The sequence below is a fragment of the Miscanthus floridulus genome, chromosome 16 (genome assembly GCF_019320115.1).
Source record: "Miscanthus floridulus cultivar M001 chromosome 16, ASM1932011v1, whole genome shotgun sequence".
In the NCBI taxonomy this organism is placed as follows: Eukaryota; Viridiplantae; Streptophyta; class Magnoliopsida; order Poales; family Poaceae; genus Miscanthus; species Miscanthus floridulus.
Genome location: NC_089595.1, coordinates 110233717 through 110247842, shown reverse-complemented (window position 1 = coordinate 110247842; position 14126 = coordinate 110233717). Strand labels below are relative to the sequence as shown.

General features: G+C 44.7%; 1 protein-coding gene across 3 annotated transcripts; it reads right to left on the bottom strand.

The window, feature by feature from the left end:
- Positions 1-5160: 5160 nt before the first annotated feature.
- Positions 5161-12935, bottom strand: LOC136513283 (lipid phosphate phosphatase 2-like). 3 transcript variants are annotated; one of them, XM_066507277.1, is made up of 9 exons: positions 12466-12935; positions 12101-12343; positions 11743-12002; positions 11557-11644; positions 11343-11452; positions 11164-11257; positions 10854-11042; positions 10651-10710; positions 5161-5965 (listed from the first exon to the last, which is right to left on the bottom strand). In XM_066507277.1, exons 3-9 carry the CDS (start codon positions 11980-11982, stop codon positions 5781-5783), a joined length of 966 nt encoding a protein of 321 aa, XP_066363374.1. In that variant the 5' UTR covers positions 11983-12002; positions 12101-12343; positions 12466-12935; the 3' UTR covers positions 5161-5780. The 3 variants fall into 3 exon arrangements, with proteins under 3 accessions (XP_066363374.1, XP_066363373.1, XP_066363372.1); XM_066507276.1 differs by having other exon boundaries at positions 12235-12343; positions 12466-12932; XM_066507275.1 differs by lacking the exons at positions 12101-12343; positions 12466-12935 and having other exon boundaries at positions 11743-12009.
- Between the last annotated feature and the right edge of the window lie 1191 nt (positions 12936-14126).

Genomic DNA, 14126 nt, shown 5'->3' with positions numbered 1-14126 from the left:
TCACTGTTAAAATGTGAATCCTGGAGAAGAAAAAAGTTACTATACGATCGATCGACGGGGAGATGTAAGGCACGGTGAAATTTACGACCCTGATGACCCGGTCTTTGTCACACTTAACCGCATCAAGAAGCAACACTAGTTTTACTTACTAATACTAGCTTGTTAGGAGTAATTTGCAGTTTTATAAGGATATCTCTACTCTAAATAGTAATAAACTGTAGTTGAAGTTGGACCTATGTGCATTCAACAAGCCAACAGCAAGTTGGAGTAAAAATTTTGCTGGTGCTTGGGGAGCACGGGAAGACGCGGTAAAAATATATCATGTGCCACTTTGCCACCGACGCTGTCACTGCAAGTTTTAAAATTGATGGATAGGGGTTAGGGGAGGATAACTACGTGTATTTTGTAAGCTGGGAGAACATGCCATGCCATTGGTGGGTGCTAGGCAAACGTCAACTGGATATAGATAGATACAAGCCCATGCTTAGCGCATCAGAACCGAGCTTAGTCGGTTAGTCCAACAGCTAGTGCTCAGATCAGACCCCATTTGTAGCACTAATCTTCAGAAAAAGAATGAGTATAATGCATGACCCTCAAGCTGAGACAACAACAGATGACGGAATCCATCCAATCCACATGTCTGATAGCAGCTCTCTTTCTCTCCTCAGTGCGCTCTCGGCAGGTAAAAAAACAATAGTACCTCAAAAGCAACATGCATGGTTGCCAAGTCCAACGAGATGACTTTTCAGTTAACCATACACTTCAGCTTGCTGTTTACTGATAACCATGAGACCATCAGCAGCATCTATAGCTGCATTGTGCCTGTCATCTTCAGAGAACTATGTTGCCGTTGCCGCACTGCAGATATGTTCTGCTAGCTAGCTACTCTGATCTAGTAGCCATGATATGACACATGATAAGGAATAGCCACACAGCTTCGCCCCGTTCGCTTGGCTTATAAGCCGTATTTTTTTCAGCCAACAAACAGTATTTTTCTCTCACAATAAATCAGCCAACAGTACTTTCAGCGGCATTGTCGTTACCACACTACTGTCCTTTTTTCCCCTAACCTAATAAGAAATAAAAGGGTGGCCTAATCTCGGTTCAGGTCGTCGGTTGAGACTTCAGAGTCGTAAACAAATCCAGTGGTATCTGCCTACAGTAACAGGCATCTTGGGTACTACAGTATACGACACAAGCGATCCAGCCACACCCAAGCAAGGAAGGATGGACCTGAAGGTTTGCGGGTAAAAAATTTAGGACTTTTCAAATGGTAGCCATCTCCACACTATTCCTAGCTAGGCCATCCAGCCAACTGGATGGTTGGTCCAAACTCTAAACCCATGTGCTGGCCGCGTTGTCCTGTCTGGATGCTTGTTGCACACTGCTGCTTGGCACAAGCTATAGCTAGATGGCATCAGGTGCCGGTCAGAGAGTTCGGAGAGCTCAAGCAAGACAACGACTGTTACTTATTAGGAGATTGACTGACAGGTAGGGCTTAGGAGAAGATGGTGACCAAGTAAGTACGTGTGCTTATTTTAATTTATATCTCATGCCGTCATTTGGCCGTTAAATCGCTGGATCGAGAGAGGTCGGTCCCCAAATGGGACAAACTGGAGCGAGGAATCATTGGCTTCTTGCTTCTGAAGCTTCAGCTGTCGAGAGTGCAGTGCAAAAGCCTGTTCGGGAGGCCGTAAACAATCGTGGATTATTTACTGCTGGCTGGTTTGGTGTGAGAGAAAAACACTGTTCCCGGACACTGGAAGCAAATAAGGGAGCATGTAGAGCTCACGCAAACTTCGATCTAAGCATATGTCTGACGTAAAATTTGTCGTTTTTTTTAAAGAACAGGAGGGGCAAGGAGCCCCTACTAGAATATATTAAAAGGTAAAGCAAACAAAATGAGTACAATGCAGGATAGCTGTGAGAATCCTAGGGGACTAGGAAAGGAAAGAAAAAAAGAAACAGGGAGAACACTAGAGGCCTCCAGATTAGAGTAATTGGCTTATCCATTCCTGAATTCTTGGGAAGTACTTCTTTTTTTGCTCTGTATAGCATCAGTTCAAATTCACTTCTGCAAATGTGGCTCAACCCAGCAAGCTCAGCGCCATTCGTTAGGGAATCTTCAGGGATTTCATGGTGCATGAAGGCTTCTAGATTCTCTAGATTAAGGGGTAGCTGCAGAGGGGGATCAACAAGCTCTGGTTGAGCCTGAGGTGGCTGGGGTGGAGCCTGCTGAGCTATTTCCATTTCCACCTCGTTATCAACGTGCTCCCAGTCTAACTCATTAATCTGATCCAACATTGCTGCCTGAGGAGGGAAGATAAGCACTTCCTGAGGGTCTTTAGGTTATGGGATTTCATTCAGGTCTTGCACTATCCCAAGCTGCTGGGGAATGACCACCTCTTGCTGCACCTGCTGACCAATAGTTGGCAATACTTCAATCCAAAAGTCCCAATTGTTTGCCTGATTCTGCATTTGCTGCCTTGCTGAACATTTGGAGGAGCCTGTAGGCCATGTGGTCCCTGCATCTAAGCCTCTTTATTGAAGCCTTAGATGAATTAGCGTTGGAATATACTTCTGCAAAGGTTAGTTCATCACGGCTTAATAGTATGGTATCTTGGAAATTTACAAACGAACTAGGCAGTGAGCATAACAGTAGAAGAGCTAAATCTTCATCATCATATTTTACCTCCATCGAGAATAGGTCGGCAACGATCTCCTTAAAGATCGATAAGTGGTTCATCACCGAACCACCTTCTTGCAGCTTGTGCGTGAACAACTTCATCTTCACGTGCATCTTACTGGTTAGATCCTTGGACATGCAGATCGATTCCAGCTTGAGCCAAAGTTCTGCGGCAGTTTTCTCCTGCAGCACTTCTTGCAAAATATCATTATGTAGATGAAGTTGAATCAGAGACAGAGCTTACGATCCTTCCGCTTCTCTTCAGCGAACCATGACTTCTGCCCTTTGCCTCCGAAACCATCCAGCGCTTCATCAAGATTCGAAGATTGTGCTAGAATCACCCGCATCTTGACTTGCCACAGCGCAAATTTCGTCTCGTAATCCAGCAGCGGTAGATCAAACTTCATCGATGCCATCGCGAAACCCCAATGTGAAACCAAGCTCTGGTACCACTTGTTATAAACGATAGGCAATGTAAACGACGAAGAACAACAGATCAAACACAGGGGACACGAGATTTTAACGTGGAAAACTCTCCTAAGGAAAAAGGGAAAAAACCACGGGCATCAGCCAACAAATCTTCACTATATCGGATGACGACGGCTTACGGGAATTTGGATCACAACTCAACAGTACCTACCTTTTGAGAAAGATTATGTTCACTCCCTCTGCTCAGGCGTACTATATTAGTTTTTGTAATGTCAAGGTTGTAAGCAGTATGATCTGTTAAGAATTTCTCACCGCCCACAATGTCGCCATAGTTCTTCAGTTAAGGAACTAAACTTTAGCTGCTAAATTACTTTCCTAGTTGCTGAAGATTACCAAGCTCCAATGATACTTGTTTGTGTATCTAAGCACTTACTGTCTTTGTATAGCAAGTATACACTTTATCAACAGAGAAAAAGACGAACACTCAATTTTTCCAACCACGGCGTTCGCCATGTATCTGCAATAAATAAATACTTATCCTACTACACTTGTTAAAACGACTCGAATGGGGGAAAAAAAGGCCCATGAACACTGCAAGCAGCTCTCACACTGGCCATAAGCGGCAAGGCCGCGAGTATTTCTAGTTATATAACTATGCTGTTTCAGGACTGATCTCTGCCGACATATACAAAGTGCATAAATACTGAATTACTGATGGCCATTATATTACGCTGAGCATGCAGTTGGGCGCCAATTTTCAAATGGCGCCCGTTGACGGCAGAAACATCACCAACTGGTCACCGGCTCACGCTCACCCAGACAAGGTTGCACATGAAACGGAAGTTTCTGCAGGGACGTTGCGCAGCCTTGGGGGCAAAGAAAGGTAACAATCAAGTCGCCGTGTCAGGTTCATATCAGCTCTGTATTTTTCTCTGCTTGCATGTGTGGGACGATGGTCGATGGAGCACCACCACAGCACAGCACAGCCAAGTTGCCTGATGGATGGATCCATTCAAACCTTATCATGTTCGAACAGCCTAGAGCCACAGAACAGGAGCAAGTGTGCTGTGCATGTGTCTCTTTCTCTGCAGGCTGATGATGCGTCTCCATGGACCATGATGACCAGCTACTTACACAATATACACACCACATGCACAGGGAAGAATAAACATATAAACTGCACATGTATATATGCAGTATATGAATGCAGTTGCAGGGGTTCAATGTTTCGGTGGATTTTTGCTGATCATCGTCTGTTTTAGATCGGAAGGCTCACGGGTGCGATCTGGTTGGGGACTTGAGGGTTCTGGAAACGTTTTATCACCTGAATGTCTGAATCGCGTAGCAGAAGATGGCGGAGAGTCGGAGATAGAGTACTGCTAGCTAGGGGAAGGGAACGATTCCTGCCAAGAAAACCAAAGGGAAATCACGTGGACGAAGAAAGCAGAGGCAACACGTGAGCTAGGTAGCTGTCAGCTGTGAATGATCTGATCTCCAAGTCCCCACCTGCTGCGTCCAAACCGATCGTTTCCCATATGCCATTGCCATGCAGTAGTGTTTTCAGGAGCTAGCCTTTCCAACGGCACGGCCCGGCCCGGCCGGGGGAATTCACAGCATTTCCCATCAAGAATAGTACTCCGTGTACGTTTGTCCAGTAGTACTAGACTCGAGTCTTGGACTAACCAAGTCATCTCTGGCGTACAAAATAAACGATTTCCGTGATTTTGGCTTCCTACTTTATCAGGGCCTGTTTAGATTCCAAAAAAATTTACGCAGTACCCGTCACATCGAATCTTGCGGCATATGCATGGAGTACTAAATGTAGACGAAAAAAAAACTAATTGCACAGCTGGGTGAGAAATCACGAGATGAAACTTTTAAACCTAATTAGTCCATAATTAGACACTAATTGTCAAATACAAACGAAAGTGCTACAATAGCCAAAATCCAAAAAATTTTGGATCTAAACGGGGCCTTACTATACTAATGATACAGATGGACTGGTCCTTCACAGTGGCTGAGCAAGTCAAGACACACGAGCTGTAATTCTTTTACTGGTATTAATTTGTAGCTGAACACAGGTCACAAGTCGATCACAAACAGCTGTGGCATTATTCATGATACTGATACTCGTACGCTTCCTAGACTAAAAGAGTAGTAAAGACTACAGTAAGATATATACATATTGATCTTCACTGAACCTAGACTTGTAGTACTATATATCAGACAGTATATGCCAATGCCATCTGCGGTGTCATGCCGCGGCGTGCCCACCAGCTATCTTTACTGATGAAACGAAACACCCCAGCATGTGACTGACTGAACCATGAGGAAAATATGGAGAATATCACCTCCTTTTATACTCTGGCAATCATAACTACTCCTAGGTGAGATGTGCTCATCCATCCACGACACAGGAATCTGAATGTGGCGCACGCATGCTTCCTTCGTGCTAATCATGCAGACGCACTGATCTATCGGCCGGTGACCACCACCACCATCATCATCGTACTACCCCAAACATATGAACACTGTGGTGGACGAATCCATTCATCATTATACTTCACCTACCTACAACATCTGTCAAGAGAGCAAAAAGAAAGACAGAAAAGAAAGCGACTCTGAAGACTGAAGCTGTTCATAAAGCAGGCAGCATTCCGATCTGTCACCGAGCTCTGCGTCCTTCTTCCATAGTAGAATCTAACGCTTCCTGGCTCGTGGCGCTCATCTCCACTGCAACAGGGCCCCTTGTGGACAGGGATCGGTGGTGGTTCGAGTTTGCTGTTGACTGCGCTTGGCCCTCGTATTCAGGGTGAAGAATGTGCTCGAAGTACGCATGGGGCCAAAATCCTGCAATTCCACGGGCAAGACATCAGCCAACTAGTCTTAGTAGTTAGTACTCTTGTGCTGGCATAAATAAAGAGAAGAAAAACGAATCCTGGAAATGGACATCATAGATGGACTTTGACTCTTTGAGTGAGACAGACGCAGAGCATACTTCGGCCCATTATGGCATAAGGCCTGCTCCAAGAAACCGTGGGCCTTTTTGTTAAAGAAAATAACTGGGCCTATTTCAGCCCAGACCTAATTAAGTTCAGATAAACAAAAAAAACGTTTGGTTTTTTCCCCTTGCACATTTCTTCTCTTTTACTTTTTAGACAAACTATCCAGTCGATCCTTACTTTTATATATGGACTAAATCTTAGTAGATGTATAATTATTAAAAGTTTGTGTTTAGTACTATAACTAAATAAATTATTTTTTCTATGTTATGTTTCTTTATTTATTTTCTAATTTGAAGCATGCATTGTTGAACAACTGATGGCAGCGCACATGTGCATAAGGTGTAACTCATCATTAGATCATAGTGACAGCATAACCTAGAGTGCACAGGTTACACATGTGATAGGGAAATTGCACTTGCTTAATTATGAATTATAATCGAAATGGCATCGAATCATTTGTATACAAGCCCTTGGTCCACTGATGGTGCATAAATGCACGTAATGAGTAATCGAAGAGGTTGTCACAGCAAATGGTACATGTAGGGGTGGACCTAGTGTGGGAACTGTGGGGGCTCAAGCCCCCCTAGCCGCCAGAGCTCCATGGATTTAATAGAGAGGGAGAAGAGAGGGGAAGAGAGAAGAAAAGGAGATAAATAAGAAGAGGAGGGGCGGGAGGAAGAAGAAGGAAAGACAGCCCCCCTAAGATCCATTATTCCTACGTTCGTCCCTTGAGACATGCATGTTTACATGTAGACTTTTCATATTAAAGTTGCATTCATTAATGTAAAACTTCCTAATGTCATTTTAATACATACTTTGTAATATATGTTCAGTTTGTGATAGATTATCAATTATCTATGTTTTTCTTTCAACCATTTTGGTACAGCTCTCCCTCAACTCCCCCCCCCCCCCCCCCTCCCCCCTCTAGCACCTTCATGGCTTCATGTGTCTTCAGTATGTATTTACTTGAAATGTTAGCTGCTAAGTCTTATGGATCAAAATTTCAAACTTTGAACTTATTAGATGCTAAGTTTTTTTATTTGCATGTTAAGATGAAACTATTGGTTTACTATAGTTTTTTTTACTTAAAACTATCCTTTGAAGTTCATTAAAAATAAGGGCTATTTGTTCTAGATTGTACTCCATGGCATCCAAGATTGACGGCAGTGCTTCAATGCAAGTCAGCTCTAGGAGATGCCAATAGTGCTACCCTCAAGAAATAATATATTAATATTTGAATCTAACAACCACATTGTGTTGCTCCAAATGAATCTCAAAATCCATGGAGGTCATGGCCACCTTTCTTCTACACTCACCTTCTGTCGGGGACCAAAAGTAGGGTACCCGAAGAAGAGGAGTTGATACCCATCAACGCTAATTCATCAGAGCGATCAAGAACGCAACTATATTTCCCAGTGGGTCCCGTCTCGTCCAAACCACCAAGGCTGCGGGCTCCGTTTCGTCCGACGTCCGAGGGCTGGCTCCGCCTCGCCCGACGTCTGAGGACAAACTCTGTCTCGCACGACCCCCGAGGGTTGGCTCCGCCTCGCCCGATGTCTAAGGGCTGGCTCCGCCTCGTCCGATGTCTGAGGGCAAACTCTGTCTCGCCCGACCCCTGAGGGCTGGCTCCGCCTCGCCCGACGTCTGAGGGCTGGCTCCGCCTCGCCCGACGTCTGAGGACAAACTCCGTCTGCGCGCTGCTCCTTCATAACTACACGCGCAGATAAGGCAGGCACTCAAGTCAACCACAATACCGAGGACCATACACTGCACGCCTGCAGGAAAGTACCGTCAGGATGTGACAAGACGAGCACTTTAAGCCCTTCCGGGCAAGTCAGAGCCCAAATAGTATTATAGGCGCCGACATTTGTCTTACAGTGTTGTGGGCGCCGCCATTTGCCCTCTGGCGCGGATCCTGACGGTAGCTCACGACAACCACTACGGTCTAGGAGGAAACTCGCATCACCTACAGTAACGGACGTGCGGTCTCTGCATTGTCTGCTCCCTGTATGGCCACGAATCAGCACCCTGGTCCGTCGCGCCACCCGCCCGCTGGGGCGGGATGGGATGTGGCAACTTGCTGACCACGCTAGGACATGACAAGATCAGCGGACGTGCTCCCAGCGTGGGGTTATCCCTGGCACCGCCTGCTATGTCAGCGGGGCTCACACAGAGGAAAAGGAAGACCCGGTATCTTTGAAGGACCTCCTTTGCCTCTGGTTTTTCTTCTTTCTCACATCTGTAATCACTACTCTCCATTGGCCTATAAAGGGATGGCAGGGCACCCCACTGAAGGATCGATTCTAACACACCACGCATCACATCACGCATAGCTGAGCAGCGATCAAGCTCTCAACATCCATTCGATATTTCCATCAGAGACTTGGGACCTTTCCCTCTCTCGCCCGTTTATAACCCCTACTACGAACTTTTTGGTGCTAATAACACGAGCAGCAGCCATGAACTGGACGTAGGGACATTCTGCCCGAACAAGTATAAATCTTATATCTTTTTAGCACACCATCCGGGTCAGACGCGCAATAACACAAATTTACTCGTTGGTGTTTGCTCGAAACACCGACACCTCTTCCACTGCTCAAGGTATCTAATTTCCTCTGTCAAAGAATTATATGTGTGGTTGTACTTTTATAAGAAAATAGAATACTTACAATTATACTATCAATATACATATGCCATAATGTTTTAGTGTATAAATTTTAAGTGAACTCACCTGCATAAATTGTCATGGATATTCATATAATATTAGATGAATAGTTAGTGCGTTAGCATATGAGTTGTGAAATGCATATTTCTCATAATTACTAAAACATTGTAACTAGCAAGGTGACACGCTCAATCATTTCTAGTACATTATTTGATTTTTATGCAACTCAACTTGCACTCTTATCACCTATTCTACTAACGTGTCCTATAATTTTTATTCAAATTAATTTGGACTCTTCTTATCCATTTTTACTCCGTTGTCCTACTCTATGTCAATGGCTTCATTACCTTTTGATGTCAACAAAAGTAGTTATTCAATCATTATCAATATTCGGCCTATATCTCTCATTATTGTTTTGGTTAATACCATGAGCTCAAATTACATATGGAACCAAGATCGATACAAACAAAATATTCATATCCTCTTATACAATTTACTTTGACATCCTGTTTTGCATATTAATGGCTCCATCAACGCCCGTTTTCGTCGCTGGATATCAAAGTTCTACCATTAGCTCTATGAATTACGCCTTACTAAATTGCCACGTGACCGGGTCTTTGTATTTTGATTTTTTTTTTCTATTCTTAGTTTTCATACTTGAAATAGAAACTATTTTTTAATAGTGGCATGTGTTGGTAACAGACAAATAGATATAAGGGGCCATTTGGATCTCTTCATTTTGGAGGAATTGAAATCTACTTAATGGATTAGGCTATTTAGCTTGGAATTTGACATTCCATAACTTTTCCAAACTCACAAATAAAGCATATCTCAAATTCATAGGGTGGGAGATAAAAATGGATTCTTTAGATCACTATGCTATAATTCTACTCTTCAACTTATATCACACTCTTTAACTCACTTCCTTACAATAGAAATGCAACATATAAGTATGTCCCTTGTATGTCTAATAATAAATATACAAATATACTCCATATACAACTATATTAGCTTAATTAATTTATGTCTAAATTGTAATTATTAGAATGAATTCAATTTCAAGGATCCAAACAGGCCCTAAGAGTATTTCTGGGTTAATTGTTGCGTAATGGCATAGGTAATTTATCAGCATGTAGAGTGGTACTTTTAATTCCATTTTATAATAACATGGTAATTTCTAGGCCTTGGGAATTATCATGGAGCCTTCTTTTATTGGCCATATACTAGGATAATAGAAATATATAATTATAGCCCATGCATTCTTTTATACCTAATTTACATATTTATTTAAACTTTTTCCATAATAACATATGTTGGAAATTTAGATGTAGATTTTGCCGATAACTTCAAGGATTTATCTCTTTTGTCGCGTCTTGTGTTGTATTCAAGCCTCCAACTAGTAATAATAAGTAAGAATGACATCAAAAAAGTAATAATAAGGTTACTAGTGACCGATGTACCCGTTGACAATAACTTGTTTAAAAAAAACTATACGGAAGCAGGTAGCATCTTTATATTAATTATATATAATCATAATTATAACTAATAATTAATTAAGAAGAAAATAGAGATCTAAATTCGTCTTGATGAGAAGTTGAATCTAAATGGTCTATACATACATTTACTACACTCTCGATCAACTGAATTAGTTCAGCTTCCTATGCATGCGTATGTTTCCAACTGAGTTAACTCGGCTTCCCACGCTTGCGTATGTAAGTATGTTTATAGAGGTAAGTAAATAACTACGGGTGTTACGTTACGTGTTATGTAATGTGTACGTGAGCGCTGTACTATGCTCGAAATAAAACAATGCAGGCTGGATTGTCGTTCGTGTAGCAACTGCACATGCACAGGATGCCGCGTACCTTGTTCACCAGATGGCGGTGGGAAAAACTGCAGGTAGCAGAAGGATGCCACCACCAACCCTGCAGAGGCAAGCAACACCAACGAGCGCGTGAGCGTGATGAGATCTCTGTTCAGAGGAGCACTCCGTAGTTGGCAGCAGATGGACGACACGGACAGTTGGTGAGGCAGTTGAAACTCGAAACAGGGAAGTGCAAGTGCGTACCAAGAATCCCACCGGCAAACACGTCCTGCCAGTGGTGCCAGTAGTCGTCCACCCGCGACACCGCCACCATCGCCGCCAGCAGCAGCGGCAGGACGACGACGCAGAGCTTGGCCACGTGGCCGCGCCGGTCGAACGCCTTCACCTTGCCTGCCAGGTACCACGACAGGAAGCCTAGCCCAGCGAAGGACCCTGGAATGGAGTAATGGAGGTCGGACGTGAAGGAAAGGTATGCTGCCTCAGTATCAGTCAGCAGACTGTCGAATGTCTGGGTTTCAGAGCTGCAGCCTGCAGGGGTGGTCTGGTCACTTACATGAAGAATGGCCACTTGGGAAGCTCTTGTGCCCTTCTTTGATCACACTCGCGACGCCGTCGCATAGGACTCCTCTTGTGATGTTGTCGTACTTCTGAAATGGAGCGAGCGAATCACTCATGCATTTTCAGCGCATGATGTGGTGATAATCAAGAGCAAACCAGAACAGGAGAACTCACCGGCACTCCGTCAGGGAAGCAGCGCCAGAAGAAGTTGGGGCGCGGCCGGCCAACGCCGTCCTTGATCGCGTCGGTCAGCACGCCGGTGATGAGCACGGAGAACAGAAGGCCTGCTCAGCCACCCACGTGAACCGAACCGACAAGTCAGAAGAGTCTGAAGAAGAACAGCTGAAAAAACTGATGATGGCGCCAGGGCCAAGGCCCAAGAGCTTGCCTAGAATGGCGTGGTGCATGTCGTACACGTTCTTCCTCTTCAGGTACACCCCGACGAAGACGATGATCGGGCCGATCACCGCGTATATCTGCGCGATTCAATTCCAAAGCAGCTATCTTTTACTAATCCAGCGACGAGTAATTCTGTTCTGTCGCGGCTGTCGCAGGGAAGGCTGTATATATATACCGGCACGGCCCAGACGGGCACGGTGTTGCTCTTCAACGGATACCGGAGGTCGGTGAGCATGTCCTCGCCGACGAAGCGGTGGAACGGCTCGATGAGGTTGAGCCCGACTTCGGCGGCGACGAGGAGGAGCAGCACGGCCCAGTCGAACCGGTGCAGCCTCGCGACCTTGCCCCCGTGCGTCTTCAGGTACGGGTGCGGAGGCCCCAGGCGGATGGCTGGCGGCGGCATCGGCGGCGGCATCTCCTCCGGCTGGTCTGGCTCTGCCATGGCAATCCAAGAACGAGATGGTGAACGATCGCGTCAGGAAGACAGGAGGACAGTTGCAGAAATTAAGGCCAAGGCTGGCTGGTACTCGCACATGGCAGCTGCAACGGCCGGTTAGGAGAGGGAGCTGCAGCTTGTTGGTGCGGCAGGTTGCAACCGCCGTGATCCGGACATCTCAAGCTGAGCGGAGAGAGACGACACGGATGGAATTGAACACGAAGTACTCACAGTCACAGAGTTGAGGCGTTGCGTGTTGCGTCCTGCAGCTGCAGAGGTCAACGGCCTCGGCGCCCACGACGAGACGACCTCCTCCGATGTCCGATCCGATCCTCCTGCCCTGCACGACAGCAGAGGCGAACAGATCAGCTGTACAGACTATAGACTGATTGCACGATGGCAGTACATATAATGCGAGATTCGCAGGGGTTTTTTTTTATTTGGATGAAATTGGTGGCCAACCAGGGCAGTTGAAATCGGGCAGGGGCTTTCTGAGGCGGATTTGCAGGGAGAAGGCTGAGTGCTGACTTGGGATGGTAGTTGGTTGCTTCAGGCTTAGCTCACCGAGCTTGTTCGTCAGGATAAGCAATAGCCAATAGCTGCATCTGTGGCGTGTAGCTTGGAATCATCAAGCAAGAAGAAGATATCCAAGATGGCACGTCTCTGTTCGACATAACTGATGGTTGCTTCAAGCCTGTTGTACGTCGCCCTGGGCCCCCTGACTCTTCGAGGCTAAGCATATGAAGACAATTGGATCGTGCTACTGCATTGACCGAGTCCACGGTCAGCTACTCAGATAGAAGACCAAACAGCGTTCAGAGAATCTGAAAAGGACGGCACTTGTTTCATAAGCTGATGCCGTCTCATGTGCGGGACTGGAACTGGATCGGCAACAGTGATCTGATTGCAAAGTGATCTGAGGGCAATGAGCGTTGGTGATCCTCTCTACTCCGAGGAGCGCGCGATTAGTTGCGTGTTTATATAGCACCAAGTCCCTGGTAATGGGGTTATTACATCGGTGGTTACAAAGTATTGTCCGGCAAAGATAGGTCTCAACAAAAGAACCTATCACTCTCCCTATTCCTATGCTGGTACAAGAAGATTTACATCAATTCAGTTACAACTCCAAGAGGCATACAACTCTATCTTTAATCGCCTCCTTAGTCAGAACTCAGAACTCATAACTAGATCCAGACAAAAAAAAACCCATAGCTCGTTAGAGAGCCAAGCCGCTTGTTAAGTTAATGAGCTAGCTCACGGACTAAACGGGCCAAATACTTTGATGTTATGAGTTGTGATGTATGCATGATACTATATGAAACTCATGTATGCTATGCATATTATTTCATCAAAAAATATTATATATTTATTTTTGCTTTATGTTTGTATAGAACAAGTTAGCAATTGCTAATTTATGCATTCGATGTAGTTGTTAATGAGCTAGCTCACGCACTAAACAAGTTGAGCTGAACTATCTGGGTAACTTAACGAGAGCAAGTACAATAATGGTTTTATACCAAGCTAATGATGATGATGTGGATGAGAGACGCTAGAAGAGAGGAGAGAGATGACAGCTTGGCTCTCTCTCTCTCTCTCTCTCTCTCTCTCTCTCTCTCTCTCTCTCTCAGAAATGAGAGCTTGGCTTTCATGCAAGCAATAAGTTGGACATGAGAGCCTATGCAGCAGTGGTCCCAAGTAACAAGTGTTGTGAGGGGGAATAGAAAAGAGAAACTTTTTGAAGACAAATAGGGAACAATTATTGTATAACTTGGCTCTTAATTACAACTTGACTTATAGCCAAGACACTTGGCTCAAAATTATTGACCTTGCTCTAACCATCTAACGAGTCAAGCTGGCACGCTATCTGGTTCTCATAATTGTTATGTTGCTCTTGAATTTTTCTAGATGCTAAACATTTAAAAGGTTTTGTGAATCCATTTGCCACTTGATCACCAGAAAGAACAAATCAAGTTTTCGACAGTTTTAGTCACCCATTCTCTAATAAAATGCTAATCAACATATTGTATGTTTGCTCCATGCATAAGCAGGATTTTGAACAAAGATATTTCATCCAATATTATCACACTACAATGAAGTAGCACGAGGACTTGAAATCCAAATTC

Excerpts from the sequence above, each read along its gene's own strand:
- LOC136513283 (XM_066507275.1), bottom strand. The coding sequence starts at position 12,009 with ATGGCAGAGCCAGACCAGCCGGAGGAGATGCCGCCGCCGATGCCGCCG. Across the intron at positions 10,711-10,853 it reads GTTTGCCGGTGGGATTCTTG|GGTTGGTGGTGGCATCCTTC; the intron begins GTACGCACTTGC and ends TTGCCTCTGCAG. Across the intron at positions 5,966-10,650 it reads ACCGCCATCTGGTGAACAAG|GATTTTGGCCCCATGCGTAC; the intron begins GTACGCGGCATC and ends GTGGAATTGCAG.